Below are 15452 nucleotides of genomic sequence, written 5' to 3'. Positions count from 1 at the left end.
CCAAAGGTGAATGAGCTGCCCCACAATGGATATCGTTTAAAAAAAAGTCATCAAAAGTAGCAGTTAATTTTCAATCATCCTTCAGTTAAATGGTATGGTTTAAATGCAAAAAAAAAAAAAATCACATTAACTTCTCTGGAAAAAGTTGAGCAGTTATTGCCTTCCAGATGGCATTGCGCCATCTTATTCATAAATCTGAACAAATTAAATTGGCAAAGGTCTACCAGTGTGCTATAACAACAGCAAGAAGCCTCTGAAAACTGTCTATCCATCCTCAAGTTCAACCATAGCCACAGCCACGGAAGAGAAAGTAGTTTATGATTTCCCCTGGATATAAGCCCTAAAAATGTTATTTTTTGGTATGTAACCACAAGTAGTTCAGGTGAAATATTGATAGCTTTCAAATTGAAACCACAGCTGGTCCAGATGGTCTTTCTTTGAGTAAGTTTAAAGAAAATGATTAGTAAATGCTGATTTAAGATGTGAACTCTTTGGCAAGCATGCAAGAGTACAAAAGATAATCATTTAAAAATAGCTACAGTTTTAGTTACAAAATCTGATGATCTAATTGTACTGAAAAATACAATTTTTTACTGAAAAAAAGAGATTCTATTGTTTTAAGAACCTTCACCAAAATTTTGATAAAACATTTGGCAGAGACAATTGTAATTAATGACAGGCAAAAGACATTAGGGCAAAGCCACAATTAAAATAAACATGTTAAATGTTGTTGACAGGAAAGCACTTCTGTCAAAGTGTGGACACAATCAAGCTCCACTTTAATACCTGATCCATAAGCTTTGCTCACACATGAAGAATGGCACTTGATAATTTAGTTATCAATACTAAATTATCTACAAGCATTAGCAGGCTTTATGGCAAGGCTAAAGAAAAATAAAATGAAGGAAAGCAATTCTGATGTTTAATTTGCAAATTAACAATCAGAAATTATCATACAAAATTTGAAAAATATGGTCAAAACTCCTATCAATTTACTATTTTGAAACAAAATACAAGAAACATTTATTTTGAAATCTGTTATAAAAATATCAGAATTTAAAAACAAGCATTATAATAAGTGACATCAATTCTATACTGAGTACCAATGTTCAATTATCTTCATGATTTAATTAAAATTCAAAATTAATTTATTTCAAGCACATCTTTGTGAAAAATTCCTTGCTAAAAAACTTTTGTTGTTAGAAAATAAATTATTTTCCATATAGGTCAGGCTTGCAGTCAGTAGCTTGCAATATCAATTAAGCAACTTGAGTCATTTTTTGCACAGTATTCCTAATAGCAGTAAAATTGCAAAGTGGATGATATCTTGCTTGACAGAAGAATATCCTGGCAAGCTATCTTCAATTTTTCCCCTAGCCAGTTGTGATATGATTAATATGCCCCTGAAAAAGAAACAAAATCACTATATTTTTACAACATTTTTATGATCTAATTAGCAGATAATAAATGCTTATTGTTTAATTTACAATATAAAGTGGAAAGCATACTTAATATGCCAAAAAATGATGGTTTACAAAGAAAATGAGGTGCAAGTTTTTGCCAAAGGCCAGAAAAAATACATGTCATGAGAGTAATAGAAGTCATGTTTTCTAATACCAAATAGCCTTACACACTTCTTCCCCTGCTTCCTTCAACTTTCTTCAATTATTGTCTCTTCTGTAGGTCAGATTATTCATTACACATGAAAAGAAGCATTGGTAGCTCAGTCAAACCAAGAGCATTCAATGGCTTTAGGCCTTTACTCACTGGAGTTTAGAAGAATTTGGGGGAGGAGGGTGCAAACTCATCAAAAAAAATACTGAAATTGAAAGGCCTAGATATAGGGTATTTGGAAGTGAATCTAGGAGCAGAGGGCACAGCATCAGAATAGAAGGGCATCCCTCTAGAACAGAGATGGGAAGAAATTTCTTTAGCCAGAGGGTGGTGAATCTTTGGACTTCTTTGCCATGGATGGTTGTGGAGGCTAAGACATCATTGGGTATATTTAAACCCGAGGTTGATAGGTTCTTGATTAGCTAGGGTGTCAAAGATTACAGGAGAAGGCAGAAGAATGGGGTTGAGGGCTATGATCAGCCATGATAAAATGGCAAAGCACTCAATGGTCCGAATGGCCTAATTTTGCTCCTGTGGCTTATAGTTTAAAAAACCATAATGTGCAAACGTGTTGTCCAGATATGCACTTCTTGTGAAATATGCTAGATAATGAAAAAATCTAGCCAATTTCCCCCTCAATCTCAGGGACACCAGATCCCTTTTGATCAACCAAATGATCACAGACTGAAGGCTACATTCAAGACCTCTCTTGTCTGCATAAATCTACAAGTTAATGGATAAATCTTTTGAACCAATGTGAAGCCTCAAGAGAACAAATTTTAGTTCTGTAATAGTACCCAAATCAGATTATCACAATAGATATTCAAAAAAAAAAGGGTACTTTATCCTCTCTTAGAAAATGGCAAAAAAAAATTGTTTTACTTCACTTTAAGCTACAGAAAAGCTGAACAATAGGTAGCTAACTATGCAGTCAAACAATTCAAGCTCCAAGGTTAGCTGTCATTGCAAGATTAAAACCCTGCTGAGATGCTGTAATTTATTTAAATTGATCGACAGACAATATTGGATGTATGCAGATACTTCACAACATATTGGGCTAGCTTGGACCACAGATCTACTTAATCCTTAAAACTGAATGTTTCAATGATAACTCATAAAAAATTCACATTAATTTCAATGAGGTATTTTGCCTCATCTGATACTCAGTTTCAACCTTCATATGCCATCATTAACAAAAAGAGCACATTTGTGTTCAGTAATCCTTACGAAACTAAGTACTTACAGATTCACCTGCCAAACATCGAAGGCAAGGGTTTAATGTGCCTGGTTGTCCCTGTGGAAAGAAAATGTTGCTATAAATAACAAAAATTGACAGTAATAAGTGTGTACCATGCTAAATATTTTCAAAAGATTTCCTTATATATTGGTGCTTCAACACACTGTGTCACTGTGAAAATAGATGACAGCACACCAATCATTGTTGTATTTTACTGCAAAAATTGCCTTGAAAAGCATATTATTTTTTACTTCTGGAAAGGCTCCAATGTATAAAGGAAAAAAATTTAGGAAAACTAGTGCACTTACTGTAGACGTGTTAATAATTTTAGTTGTGCCTAACATTTGCCTGATCACGTTCAGATGGAATGGTATAGGTCCAAAAGGTTTACAGTGAAGGTTTGATTTGTGGAGACAGACTCTGAGTATCAGAGCGATGAGAAGGCAGCGACCAAAGACTGTAAGGAAATGACTTGTGGAGATCCTGATTCAGCACTGCGCTGTGAAAATATGTTTCTCCTGAGAGTAGTCATGAAGGTTGATTCTGAGACGTCTTAGACTACGTATCTGTACAGTGCTCCAAAAAGACAGGCTGTGGAGATTGAGATTGCTCGGTGAAAATCTGACATGGATATTGAGTCAAGGTACAAACGAGGAAGGAAAAGGTTTTGTTTTGTTGCTTGTTAGGTTCTGTTTTATTGCTTTCTGTGTTGTGCTGCCAAGCATTGTAGGCGCCAGACAGTGTGTTAACACTTGCGGGCTGTCACCAACACACATTTGGGTTGTGATGGTTGTTAATGCAATCAAAAGAGTTCACTGTTTCACAAGGTACATACGATAATGAATTTGAATCTGAAATATCACCATATTCCATATGTTATTTCTCCAACAGCACCTTACAGTATATATAAATCCATGAAATACTCAACAGTTTACTTTAGACTGCAAAATAGGGCCTCGCTGACTAATACAAGCAAAAAAACTTATGGATAATTCCAAGATTTTACATTTTAATAAGGAAACAATGCTGAGATTAGAGATTTGAGACAAAGATATACCACACTCTAGATTTTGAAGGGTAGTGGGAAGATAATGTTGCTATTTGGGTGTGTAGCCAATGAAGCATAAAAAATGCAATATTGTGCAAGAGCCTTTTTATTAAATCACAATTTGTTCGCATGTAAATGAGAAGAACTGCAACTTCATTCAAATATTATACAGTATATAAACTCAAAGCATTCCTCTGGTGCAAACAACACCTTTTGGATTAGTAAAATGCATTACTTGATGCCTTCTGTTGGTTGGGGTTGACAATGGATGTTGAGTCTTAGCTGTCTATATGATACACAAGCCTGGGTAGTTGGATATGGAGAGCATGCAGCAGGCTCTCCCTCTCCACACAGCTCATAAATCCAAAAGAAAGGCAGAGACCATTACAGCTAGGCACTGCTGACATCACAGGAGTTGCCAGTCAACGTTAAACTCAACATAGGACAGCTCCATACAGTTCCTCTCGGTTTACTGCCAAAGTCTTTCCCATAAGTGGGTATAGTCACAAGACAGTGGAGGTTGAGATCAGAGTTTTCCCTCTCCTAAATGAGCTGCCAACCACGCTGACGAGCCTTATCTGCCTGAAGGAAATGGTTTTAAGGTGCCAGTAACACGCCTTTGCCCCTTCTCTTGTCAGACAGTTCTGCTGGACTTGGCTGTCAGAGATTATTTGAGACACATGCCATTTGAGCACTTAATGGGTGGTGGTAGCTTATCCCCCATTACCACCCCTAGCTATAACAACCTGAAGGAACCAAATGCATTAGTTCAGCAAGATACAGACTGGCCTAATATATAGTTGTGTGTCCATTTATCTGTAATTAAACCCTACCGGCAACTCTTGAATTCTCAAAAATTTGAATGATTCACTTTAGAAATATTCTTAAGATGCTCAGGATTGGTCAATTAATGGTAAATAGTATTTATAGTGCCTTGAAAAAGTATTCAGCCCCATGATTATTTTCTCATTTTACTGTCTCATTTTTAAGATCTAAAATATAGATAAATGTTGAATTTTTTGAGCTAATCTACCAGACATTGTGCATCATGTCAAATCAAAAGAAAAATTCCAAAACTTGTTAACGATTTACCAAAAATTAAAAACCAAAATTGAGGCCAAAAATATTTGTAATTAGTACGTTACCTTTCTTCAGGTGCAATACTGTATATTACCTTACAAACTCAGCCAATTTGCTGATGTAGAAAATTGGAGGATCACCTGAATAAATACCTCTCTCGCTGTAAGGTCCAACAGTATAGTAGATTTTCAATAGACCAAACCAAAGTGAAGACAAAAGAACATTCAGGATAAGTCAGGAAAATGATAATAGAGAAGCACAGATCTGGAGAAGAGTACAAGACCATTTCAAAGTCACTGATCATGCCTTGGAGCTCAGTGAAGTCTATCGTGAAAAAGTGGAAAAAATATGACATAGCCACACCACCTAGGTCAGGCTGCCCGCTCTAAACTTAGTCAGAGAAGAATGGCACTTGTAAGAAAGGTTACTTCGACGCCAACAGTCACTCTGAGTGAGCTGCAGGTCAGTGGCTGTAACTGGAGATGAAGTTCATGGCTCCAATCTCTAAGGCCTTGCACAATAGAGGAATTTATGGAAGAGTGGCAAGGAGGAAATGCTGGTTAAAAACAAAAGGATATCCTTACCTATAAAGATTTTGCAAAGCATCTCTTCGAAGATACTCTAAAGGTGTGGAAAAAAGTCTTGCCAGATGAGACTAAAGTGGAATTTTTTGGCCACAACACCAAGTGGTATGTGCAGTTGTAAATTTAATACTGTGCATCAGCCATGTAATACCATCCCTCATGTAATGCATGGTGAAGGTAGCAACATGCTATGGGGGATGTTTTTCAGCAGCAGGCATTGAAAATCTGGTCAGGATTGATGGGAAGATGAATGTTGCTAAATACAGAGAGCTCCTGGACTTAAAAAATGGCTAGCCTCTGTCAGAAAGCTTAAATAGGGGAGGAAATTCATCTTTCAGCAGGACAATGACCCAAAGTACACTGCCAAAACCACCATAGAGTGGCTTTAAATGAAGAAAATTGATGTCCTTGAGTGGCTCTGTCAGAGTCCTGACATTAACCTGATTGAACATCTCTGTGAAGGCCTGAAGATTGCTGTGCTCTACCACACCCCAATTAACTTGGCACCGCTTGAGCAATTTTGCAAGGAGGAATGGACAAATCTTGCTCCATCACATTGTGCAAAGTTATTAGAGACTTATCCAAAAAGACAACTGGCTTTAATAGCTGTGAGAAGTGGATCAACTAAATACTGAGCAAAAGGGAATGAATTCTTTTGAACTGCTGACAATTCAGTTTTTGAATTAACAAATAAAAATATCCAGTTAAATTGATCAAAATCCCTGGCTGTAATACTCACTTATGTGAACAAAGGATTGGGGCTGAATACTTTTACAAGGCACTATATCTATTGTGCTATTTAAGAAATCAAAAAGTAGTAATAAAACAGCAAAATAAAATAATTATATTACAAAGAACAACTCAATGTGTAACAAAAAATCTCATCTTAGAAAGATCTAAAAGAACATCAACTGCTGGAAAGAAAAAGCTACGCAGTACCATAGAAGTTAACTTGTCTATACTCGGTAGTGCAAAGATTGTGCAAATTGCTTCTGCAGGTTGAACATGATTCTGCAGATTCTGATGATCTGTGGAGCTCCAGTTTAGTTGGGTATAAGGTACATCACTGTCATTCTGAAAACCTCCATCCAATCCGTGGCAAGGTCGCTTCTAGAAAAAAAATTATAAGGAATACAAACTTAGTTACATTCATTTCACTCAGCCGCTTTTTGACATCACGTGGAATGGTTTAGAATTGGCTGAATATTTTCTCTGTGATCAAGGAAACTCACAAGTAAGCAGCAATGGATCATCCATTCAGGATTTTTGGCAAACACTTTTATCATCATTTAGACTTGTGTTAGACTCCACTGAGGAAACAGCATTTCAGTTCAAAGGCCCATGCAGTCTGACCTATGGAGTATTTTCAGAACATGCACTTTCTGGCTTTCATTTTAAACAACTGTGGCTAGCAGAGGAACAATTCTCTGCCCCCGTGATCGGAAACTGCAAACATCACTTGATGAGTCAGGTGCCAAACCATCAGGATTTTCAAATGGTCAGATAGAGGATTAGCTTTACTCTAATAAGATCATGACTAGTCTTATTTTAATCTTGACCCTGTATTCTCATCTCTATGCATTAATTGTCATCTTCCTTCTTATCAAGAACCTAACTAACTTGAGATCATAACATATTCAAAGTTACTGCTTCCACTGCTTTTTGAGGAAGAGTGTTCCAAAGACTCATGACCGAGAAAGGGAAAGGTCTTGGTTCATCTGTCTTAAACGGACAACTACTTATTAACCACAAAATTCCAGATTTTCCCACAAGAGTAAACACCTTCTCTACGTCCACCCTGTCAAAAATCTACAGGATTTTTTGTATTTCAGTTAAGTCCCCTCTCACTGCAAACTTCAGCATATACAAACCTGGACTGCCCAATCTTTCCATAAAACAACTATTGGTATTGGTCCAGAACTGATTCTGGTGTATGAATATCATTCCTTAAATAAGATCGATTATTCACATGGTACTCTGAATGTTATATCATGTACTCTTACCTGATCATTCAAATGCTGTAGCTGAAACCATATTTGCATCATTGCATAAGAGCATGTTTGCTGTTTTTTTTCTTCCGTTTGTCAACTGAATCTCCAATGCACAAAACATTTGCCCTAGCTATTTAATATCACTGTACAATGACATGAATGTGTTATTTGAGATTCACTTTCAGCACATTATTTTAAAAGGATTTTGGGTGTAAATAATTATTATAAACATTGATGTAAAAGTGGGACAAATTTGCCTCCTACATCTTTAAGTTATGGGTGAACAAACATTTTACACACATATATAACAATAATAGAGCTGAGAGGACGTGCTGGAAACTACCACAAGAGGGCACTTGATCCAGTGGTGGCAGGATTTAAAGTGAAACTTTATTTTAACAGTAATTCTCAATGAATTCTGACCAGAATTATTAACTTGGAGTAATAGCTTGGATTCCATCTCTAGTTTTTTGTTCTCTCATGGAACAAATACAACTCAGAATATGTCATGACCATAAAGAAAATCTGTAACTTTTAAGAACACACATCATCAGTTTGCCGATGACACGACCATGGTGGGTCTCATTAGCAAGAACGACGAGTCAGCATACAGAGAGGAGGTGCAGCGGCTAACAGACTGGTGCACAGCCAACAACCTGTCTCTGAATGTGAACAAAAGAGATGGTTGTTGACTTCAGGAGGACATGGAACGACCACTCTCTGCTGAACATCGACGACCTAGAGATCGTTTAGAGCACCAAATTTCTTGGTGTTCACCAGGTGGAGAATCTCTCCTGGTCCCTCAACACCAGCTCCGTAGCAAAGAAAGCCCAGCAGCAGCTCTACTTTCTGTGAAAGTTGAGAAAAGTCCACCTCCCCCCCCCCCACCCTCACCACATTCTACAGAGGTTGTACTGAGAGCATCCTGAGCAGCTGCATCACTGCCTGGTTTGGAAATTGCACCATCTCAGATTGCAAGATCCTGCAGCGGATAGTAAGGTCAGCTGAGAAGATCATCCGGGTCTCTCCTCCCACCATTACAGGGACATTTACACCACACGCTGCATCCGCAAAGCAAGCAGCATTATGAAGGACCCCACACACCCCTCATACAAACTCTTCTCCCTCTTGCCATCTGGCAAAAGGCACCAAAGCTTTCAGGCTCTCACAACCAGACTATGTAACAGTTTCTTCCCCCAAGCCATCACACTCCTCAATACTCAGAGCCTGAACTGACAGCAACCTACTGCCCTCTACTGTGCCTATTGTCTTGTTTATTATTTATTGTAATACTTGCCCTGTTTTGTGCATTTTATGCAGTCCTGGGTAGGTCTGTAGTTTAGTGTAGTTTTTGTGTTGTTTTACGTAGTTCAATGTAGTTTTTGTATTGTTTCATGTAGCACCATGGTCCTGAAAAACGTTGTCTCATTTTTACTGTGTACTATACCAGCAGTTATGGTCAAAATGACAATAAAAAGTGACGACTTGAATAATTGCTATATGTTTGAAGATGAAATTTATATTTAAGTATTAACCCTAGTTATCTTACAACTCAGCTTCAAGGTTTACTGACTATATACCACAACATATGCAATAGTGGACACAAAACAATGATTAAAACTTGGTACAAAGATGGGTTCCAGCATCTGCAGTCTCATGTTTCCAAGTGCAAAACTTGACTGGTGGAACTAAAATACTTCAGAAAGCTTACCGAGGTGAAGGAATCTAATTAACATTATTTTCTCAACCTATAGAAAATTGTCTCCAACACAATCGCTAACCTCATTAAATCTGCAGAACTCCCATCCAAACTCGTAATTTCCTTACGATGCACAGCTCATCTCTACCTCCTAACCAAGGTCCACAAACCTGACTGTCCAGGTAGGGCCACTGTCTCTGCCTGCTCCTGTCCTGAATTCATGTCTGGATTCACCCCGACTCCTTTCTATCTCCCCTTGGTTCAGTCCTTTCCCACCTACATCCATGCCACTTCACGTGCTCTTGATCGTCTCAACAATTTTCAATTCTTTGGCCCTGATCACCTTATTTTCACCAGGGATGTCCAGTCTCTATACATTTCTAGTCCCCCATTTTTACCTCCCCCACATTGTTTTCCACAGAGATTGCTCCCTCCGTGATTTAATTGTCCATTCATCCTTCACCACTAATCTCCCTCTTGGCAAGTGACAGAAATGCTACACCTGCCATTCACTTCCTCCCTTACCTCCATTCAGGGCCCCAAACAATCCTTCCAGATGAGGCAATACTTAATCTGCGAATCTGTTGGGATTGACTATTGTATCCAGTGAGCCCAATGCAGCCTCCTGTACAATGGTGAGACCTAATGTAAATTGGGGAACCGCTTTGTCAAGCAACTCCACTCCATTCCCAAAAAGTGAAATTTCCTAGTGGCCAACCATGATAATTCCTATCCCCATTCCCATTCCTACATGTCGGCCCATGGCCTTCAATTTTGCCACAATGAGGCCACTCTCAGGGTGGAGGAGCAACACCTCATATTCTGTCCAGGTAGCCTCTGAACTGATGGCATGAACATCAATTTCTCCTCTTGGTAATGATTTTTCCCTTCCCTCCTCACTCCTCTTCTATTCCCCACTCTGGCCTCTTACCTCTGCTCCTCACCTACCTATCACCTGTCCTGGCAAGATGGTGCCAGCGACCAATGGTGATGTTCTGCAGACAGTTCACGAAACAACTACTTCTTTTACATATACTTCTACTACAAATCTGTGTGCAATTGTAGCTTGCAATTTACATCTTGATAATGTGTTTTTGGACCTACTGAGTGATCTGCTTTTTTGCTGTCTCTGAGGGAATTAGGCATGGCTGAGAACAAAGCATATGGCCTAATGGCAGAATGTGAACCCATGATTAGCTCAACTACTCACCAATTAAAGCATTGAGCAAGACTGAAATCAACGAGGATGACAGCAGTAGGAAAGTGGGGCTTGACCGGTTTCCCTCCCTGCTGCCAGAAGGTGCTGGAGTCTTGGGCAAGGTTTGATCGGTGTGGACTGGATTTGGTTTTAGAAAACTCATGTTACATGTGTTTCTGGTTACTCTTTTACAGCTATTTTACGTGATTTTGATCAGGACAATTCAACGTGGACTGGCTCTGCAGCCAACGAACGACAGTGCTAAATTGAACTGAACATCTCTCGACTGTTTCAAGGACTCTGTGGTTTACTATTGTGTTACTTGCTCATTATTTTGCCGTTTGCCTGATTTGTTCATTTTTTTCCCCACATGTTGGTCGTCTGAGGTTTCCTTTGAACGGATTCCATGGTATTTCTTTATTTTGTGGCTGCTTGTGGGAAGACAGATTTCAGGGTTGTATACTGCATACATACTTTGATAATAAACATACGTTGAATCTTTGGTGTCTCTCCTTCTTCCCTTTCGCCCATAGTCCACTCTCCTCTCCCATCAGATTATTTATTCTCCAGCCCTTTACTTTTCCCACCCACCTGACTTCACCTATCACCTTCTCCTACTCCAACCTCTTTTATTCTGGCATCTTCCCAGTCCTGAAGAAAGGTCTCGGCTGCCTCACATGCTGAGTTTCTCCAGCATTTTGTGCGCGCTGCCCTGGATTTCCAGTATCTGCAGAATCTCTTGTGTTTAACATTTTTTACAACTATATTAACACCAATCAGAACATTAATGCTTTATGGAAATATTTTTTATATATCAAATTGCAACACTCTTAAGCTAATCTCAGCAATTTAGGTAAACACAAAATAATCACCAATGCTAAACTTTATTTGAAATAATACTGATGTCATTAGTGGGGTATGCTTCCAAGTTACAGTCAAGAACCAAAACAACAATAAGAAGTTTCAGTAACTCATCTCAACTTCAAATTAATCCAGCATTCCAACAACAAATTTCTATGCTGAGTAGCAGGAATTTGTTTAAAATTCCTACTAACAATGCTATCAGTCCCCTTTTCACCTTCATACAACTCTTTTTGGTATATTATAGCAACTTCTGCAATCATTATTTACTTTAAGATTCTAAAACACTGATGTTGTAAACACAAATGCTGATTTGGCATTAATTAAAATTAACACATTTAAGGACAAACATAATTTTCAAATGTTTTTAAATGCTTTGGTTCTTATTTCAGAAAATATAAAGTATTTTAACTGTTAGCAGTCTCTCAGTGTAAGAATTTTAGAAACTTCCAAATTTTGAAAAAGTAAGGACATACGGAAGATGGAGGGATATGGACATTGTTGATAGGAGGGATTACTGTCTGGGTGTTTCGGATTTGGTCTTTAGCTGGTTTGGTGCAACATTGTGGGCCAAACGGCCCATTCCTGTGCTGTATAAATCAATTTGGAAGGCAAATGTAATGCTGAGCACTATTGCAAAAAATGCATCTCTTGATGCAAGTGTACTAATCAGGAGGGGTATATGGGGTGTCAGGGAGGGGTAGCACCTCTGGTGGGGGAACATGTCGCGTCCTTTTCAGGGCGGTTAGTCCAGCTTTGGTCCCCACCTGGCACTCAGCTCTCACCTGTGGCTCCCCGTAGCTGTTTGCATGCGACAGCGGCCACACCCCGGGCAACGGCTTCGACAAGCCGGCTAAACCAGGTGAGGGTAGCCGACGGGTCTCAAACCCTCGGTGAGATAGGGAGTTGTCTATCCCAGCATGTGAAGACAGACTCCGGCGGATTGAGCGGACGAGACCAATGGAAGGTCCAACGGTCAAGAAGGTGGTCTCTGCAAGTGTCGTGGAATGTGTAGAGCAGAACAAGACACAGAAGATGTCCTGGTCATCCACTGCGCCTAGTCCCATCTCCAGCCGTTTAGACTCTGTCTTGCCACTGGACCCAGATGAGAATTGGGGAGAGAGTGAGGCTGACGCTGCGCAACTCTCCCTCACTTAAATCCATATCACGCGCTAGTCTCGACACCATCATAATGGTGTCGAGGTCCTCATCAACGTCAACGATGGACGAACAACAACAACTAATCAGGAACACCTGGAACATCACGTACAAGTTCTTTTCCCCCGCATTTGAAGTAATCCAGAGAAGATTTGCTAGGTTTATTCTTGGGATGAAGAGGTTATCATTAAGTTATAATTGAGGATCCTGGAGTTTAGAAGAAGGGATGACAGTGTTGAATGGCAGTGTAATCTAGAATTAAGGGTATCATTTTAGAAGAAGGTATCACCTATTTAAGTGAATGAGGAATTTCTTTTTGCAAGGAATTCTCCACCTCAGTGCTCTGAGAGCTGTAGATACTGAAGGCTGAGATAGAAAAAAAAATTCCTGTTTCCCAATATTCAAAGTGGAATAGGGACCAAGTTGAGACCAGCAAACGAATGGTCAGGTAGGCTTGACAACATACGTGGCCCATTCCCACTCCTCCAAATTTCTTATGTATTTCAGTGATTTTATTACATTGATCAAAACTTGAATTCAACTGCTGAAGAGCCAGAAAACTGGAAAATGAAATTTAGCTAAATCACTCTTATGGATTGGGTGATCTCATTCCCAAATATAAAATTCTGTTTTGCTCCAAGCCGTATTTGAGATAGCCAAGAGTCTTGAGTCAATTTTAAGCTAAATTTAGCCTCTTTAAAAAAATGGTATATTCATTCTTACAAAGATCTCTTATTTGATTAACTACACTCTTTCACACAAACTTGGAGAATTCTCACCAGCTACGTTTATCTAGCAGGTGCCCTTGGCTCTGCAAGGTCACAGCTTCTTTTCTACCGTTCATACGCAAAGTCATCCTGTTTTCCCCGCCTTCCAACATACCAAGTGACCGAGGCTCACTGCACAATATCTATTGCACTGTGAAGCAAATGCAAATTGACATTGTTTCTTAATAAAATTCCTCCCACCCAGTTGACAGCACTAAGAACTTTCCTTTTTACATAACACTAAAATTCCACTATAAATACATCGATGGCATAGCAATTTAAATCTTTTAAACTGGGCACGTAATAAGGAATGCAAAATCAAAGCGCTTTATCTTCCAAGTGTAGAAGACCTCACCACCCCGTCAATACCCGATAAAACCAAACTTCGGCTGACTAGAGCGCCTGTCGTCCCAAACAAGCTGGGCAAGAACACCATTTAAGCTTATACACCCAGCGTATACGTGCCACAAAAATTAGAGCAGTACATTACAAACATAAATTTAAAGTCTACTCTCCGTCCGTGATCCCCGCTTCACTCTAAGCTCAACATTGCAAGATTCTGTAATAAACGTTTACAGAAGTTATAAATGTCGGTCAGTCGACCGCTAGCACTCACTTTATCAGGTTGACCCCAGCTCTCCGGAGGCACGGCGAGGCGGCGCTTTTGGAGGGTAACTGAGTAATCCATGGGGACGGGCGCTCGCCCCGCCGAAACCACAAGCGCAACCCCCCCCGTCGTTACCCTCCAGAGCCCCGGCGAACGATCCCCGGGGGAGACCGGGAAAGGACGATGAGCGAGCGAGGGAGCGAGCGTGCGCGCGCGCGCACGGCGCGGCTTCAGCCGGATTCCACGCGCCCGCTGACGCCAACCAATCAGGCAGCACGCCGTGATCACATGCTAATTCAAAAACTTGGGGGGGCGAAGTCAATGTTCATGCCATCAGGTTGGAGGCTACTCAGACAGAATATAAGGTGTTGTTCCTCCAACCTGAGTGTGGCTTCATCTTTACAGTATAGGAGGTCGTGGATAGACATAATCATAATGGGAATGGGACGTGGGAGATCCTGCTTTCTCTGGCAATGTTCTCTGTTCTTGAGAACATTGACTTCTCAAACTTCCGCTAATGCTCCACCTCCCCCTTGTACCCCATCCGTTATTTATTTATATACACACACATTCTTTTTCTCTCTCTCCTTTTTCTCCCTGTGTCCCTCTCACTATACCCCTTGCCCATCCTCTGGGTTCCCCCCCCCTTGTCTTTCTCCCTAGGCCTCCTGTCCCATGACCCTCTCATATCCCCTTTGCCAATCACCTGTCCAGCTCTTGGCTCCATCCCTCCCCCTCCTATCTTCTATCATTTTGGATCTCCCCCTCCCACTTTCAAATCTCTTACTAGCTCTTCTTTCAGTTAGTCCTGACGAAGGGTCTCGGCCCAAAACGTTGACTGTACCTCCTCCTCAAGATACTGCCTGGCCTGCTGCGTTCACCAGCAACTTTGATGTATGTTGCTTGAATTTCCAGCATCTGCAGATTTCCTCGTGAGAAAGTGTAGGATACAGCCCAGTTCATTATAGGAAAAGCCCTCCCCACCATTAAGCACCAGCTACAAAGAACTGCCACAAGAAAGCAGCATCCATCATCAATGATCCTCACCATCCTGGCTATGCTTTCCTCTCACTGCTAGAATCATGAAGGAGTCTTTGGTCTCATGCCTCCAGGCTCCAGAAGCTTCACTCACCACAACACTGAACACAACCTATAAACTGACTTTCAAGGAATCTACAACTCCTATTCTTATTTATTTGTTTATTATTTCTTTCTTTTGTATTTGCACAGTTGGTCTTTGTGCAGATTTTTATTGATTCTATTGCACTCCATTGTTCTATAGTGAATGCCTGTAAGAAAATGAATCTCAGTGTAGTATTTGGTGACATATACTTATTTTGATAATAAATTAACTTTTAACTTTGTACTTAGCGCTGCACCACACGTGCTTGCCCGACAGGCATCAATAGTCGATCAGAGCTATGTTTCCTCCTACGATCCGCGCAACTCGAGTAGTCTGGTAATCATGGCGACTGTAGTGGAGGTGGAGAGTGCGAAACAATTCGAGGAGATTCTGGAAAAGGCAAAGAAGTAGGTTCAGACTGGGGAGTGGGCTGAGGAACGTTACCTTTTTCAACTTTCGATATATGTGTGCTATTACCGGAGTAA

The 15452-nt window shown here is 40.1% G+C and overlaps 2 protein-coding genes across 4 annotated transcripts in view; one reads left to right on the top strand and one right to left on the bottom strand.

The window, feature by feature from the left end:
• Positions 1-758: 758 nt before the first annotated feature.
• Positions 759-15452, bottom strand: part of LOC140185766 (uncharacterized protein C10orf143 homolog) — a 15255-nt gene continuing 561 nt past the window's right edge. Inside the window, exons 2-5 of one of the 3 annotated variants that reach the window (XR_011882722.1) lie at positions 15205-15357; positions 6503-6673; positions 2858-2908; positions 759-1403 (exon numbers count right to left, since the gene is read on the bottom strand). Coding sequence is in view for 1 of the 3 variants with exons in the window: in XM_072239392.1 (XP_072095493.1) it covers positions 1374-1403; positions 2858-2908; positions 6503-6673; positions 13854-13925 (324 nt within the window). In the remaining 2 variants the exon portion in view is untranslated. Of the gene's footprint in view, positions 1404-2857; positions 2909-6502; positions 6674-13853; positions 14077-15204; positions 15358-15452 lie in introns of those variants that run through there. The other 2 variants (XR_011882723.1, XM_072239392.1) reach the window with 2 other exon arrangements.
• glrx3 (glutaredoxin 3) overlaps positions 15266-15452 on the top strand; it is a 26776-nt gene continuing 26589 nt past the window's right edge. The window contains exon 1 of the mRNA XM_072239388.1: positions 15266-15374. Coding sequence (XP_072095489.1) covers positions 15310-15374 — 65 coding nt within the window. The 5' untranslated portion in view covers positions 15266-15309. The remainder of the gene's footprint in view (positions 15375-15452) is intronic.

The sequence above is a fragment of the Mobula birostris genome, chromosome 21, assembly GCF_030028105.1.
Source record: "Mobula birostris isolate sMobBir1 chromosome 21, sMobBir1.hap1, whole genome shotgun sequence".
Lineage (NCBI taxonomy): Eukaryota > Metazoa > Chordata > Chondrichthyes > Myliobatiformes > Myliobatidae > Mobula > Mobula birostris.
Note: the sequence above shows the minus strand (reverse complement) of the source record. Positions and strands in the feature narration are given on the sequence as shown.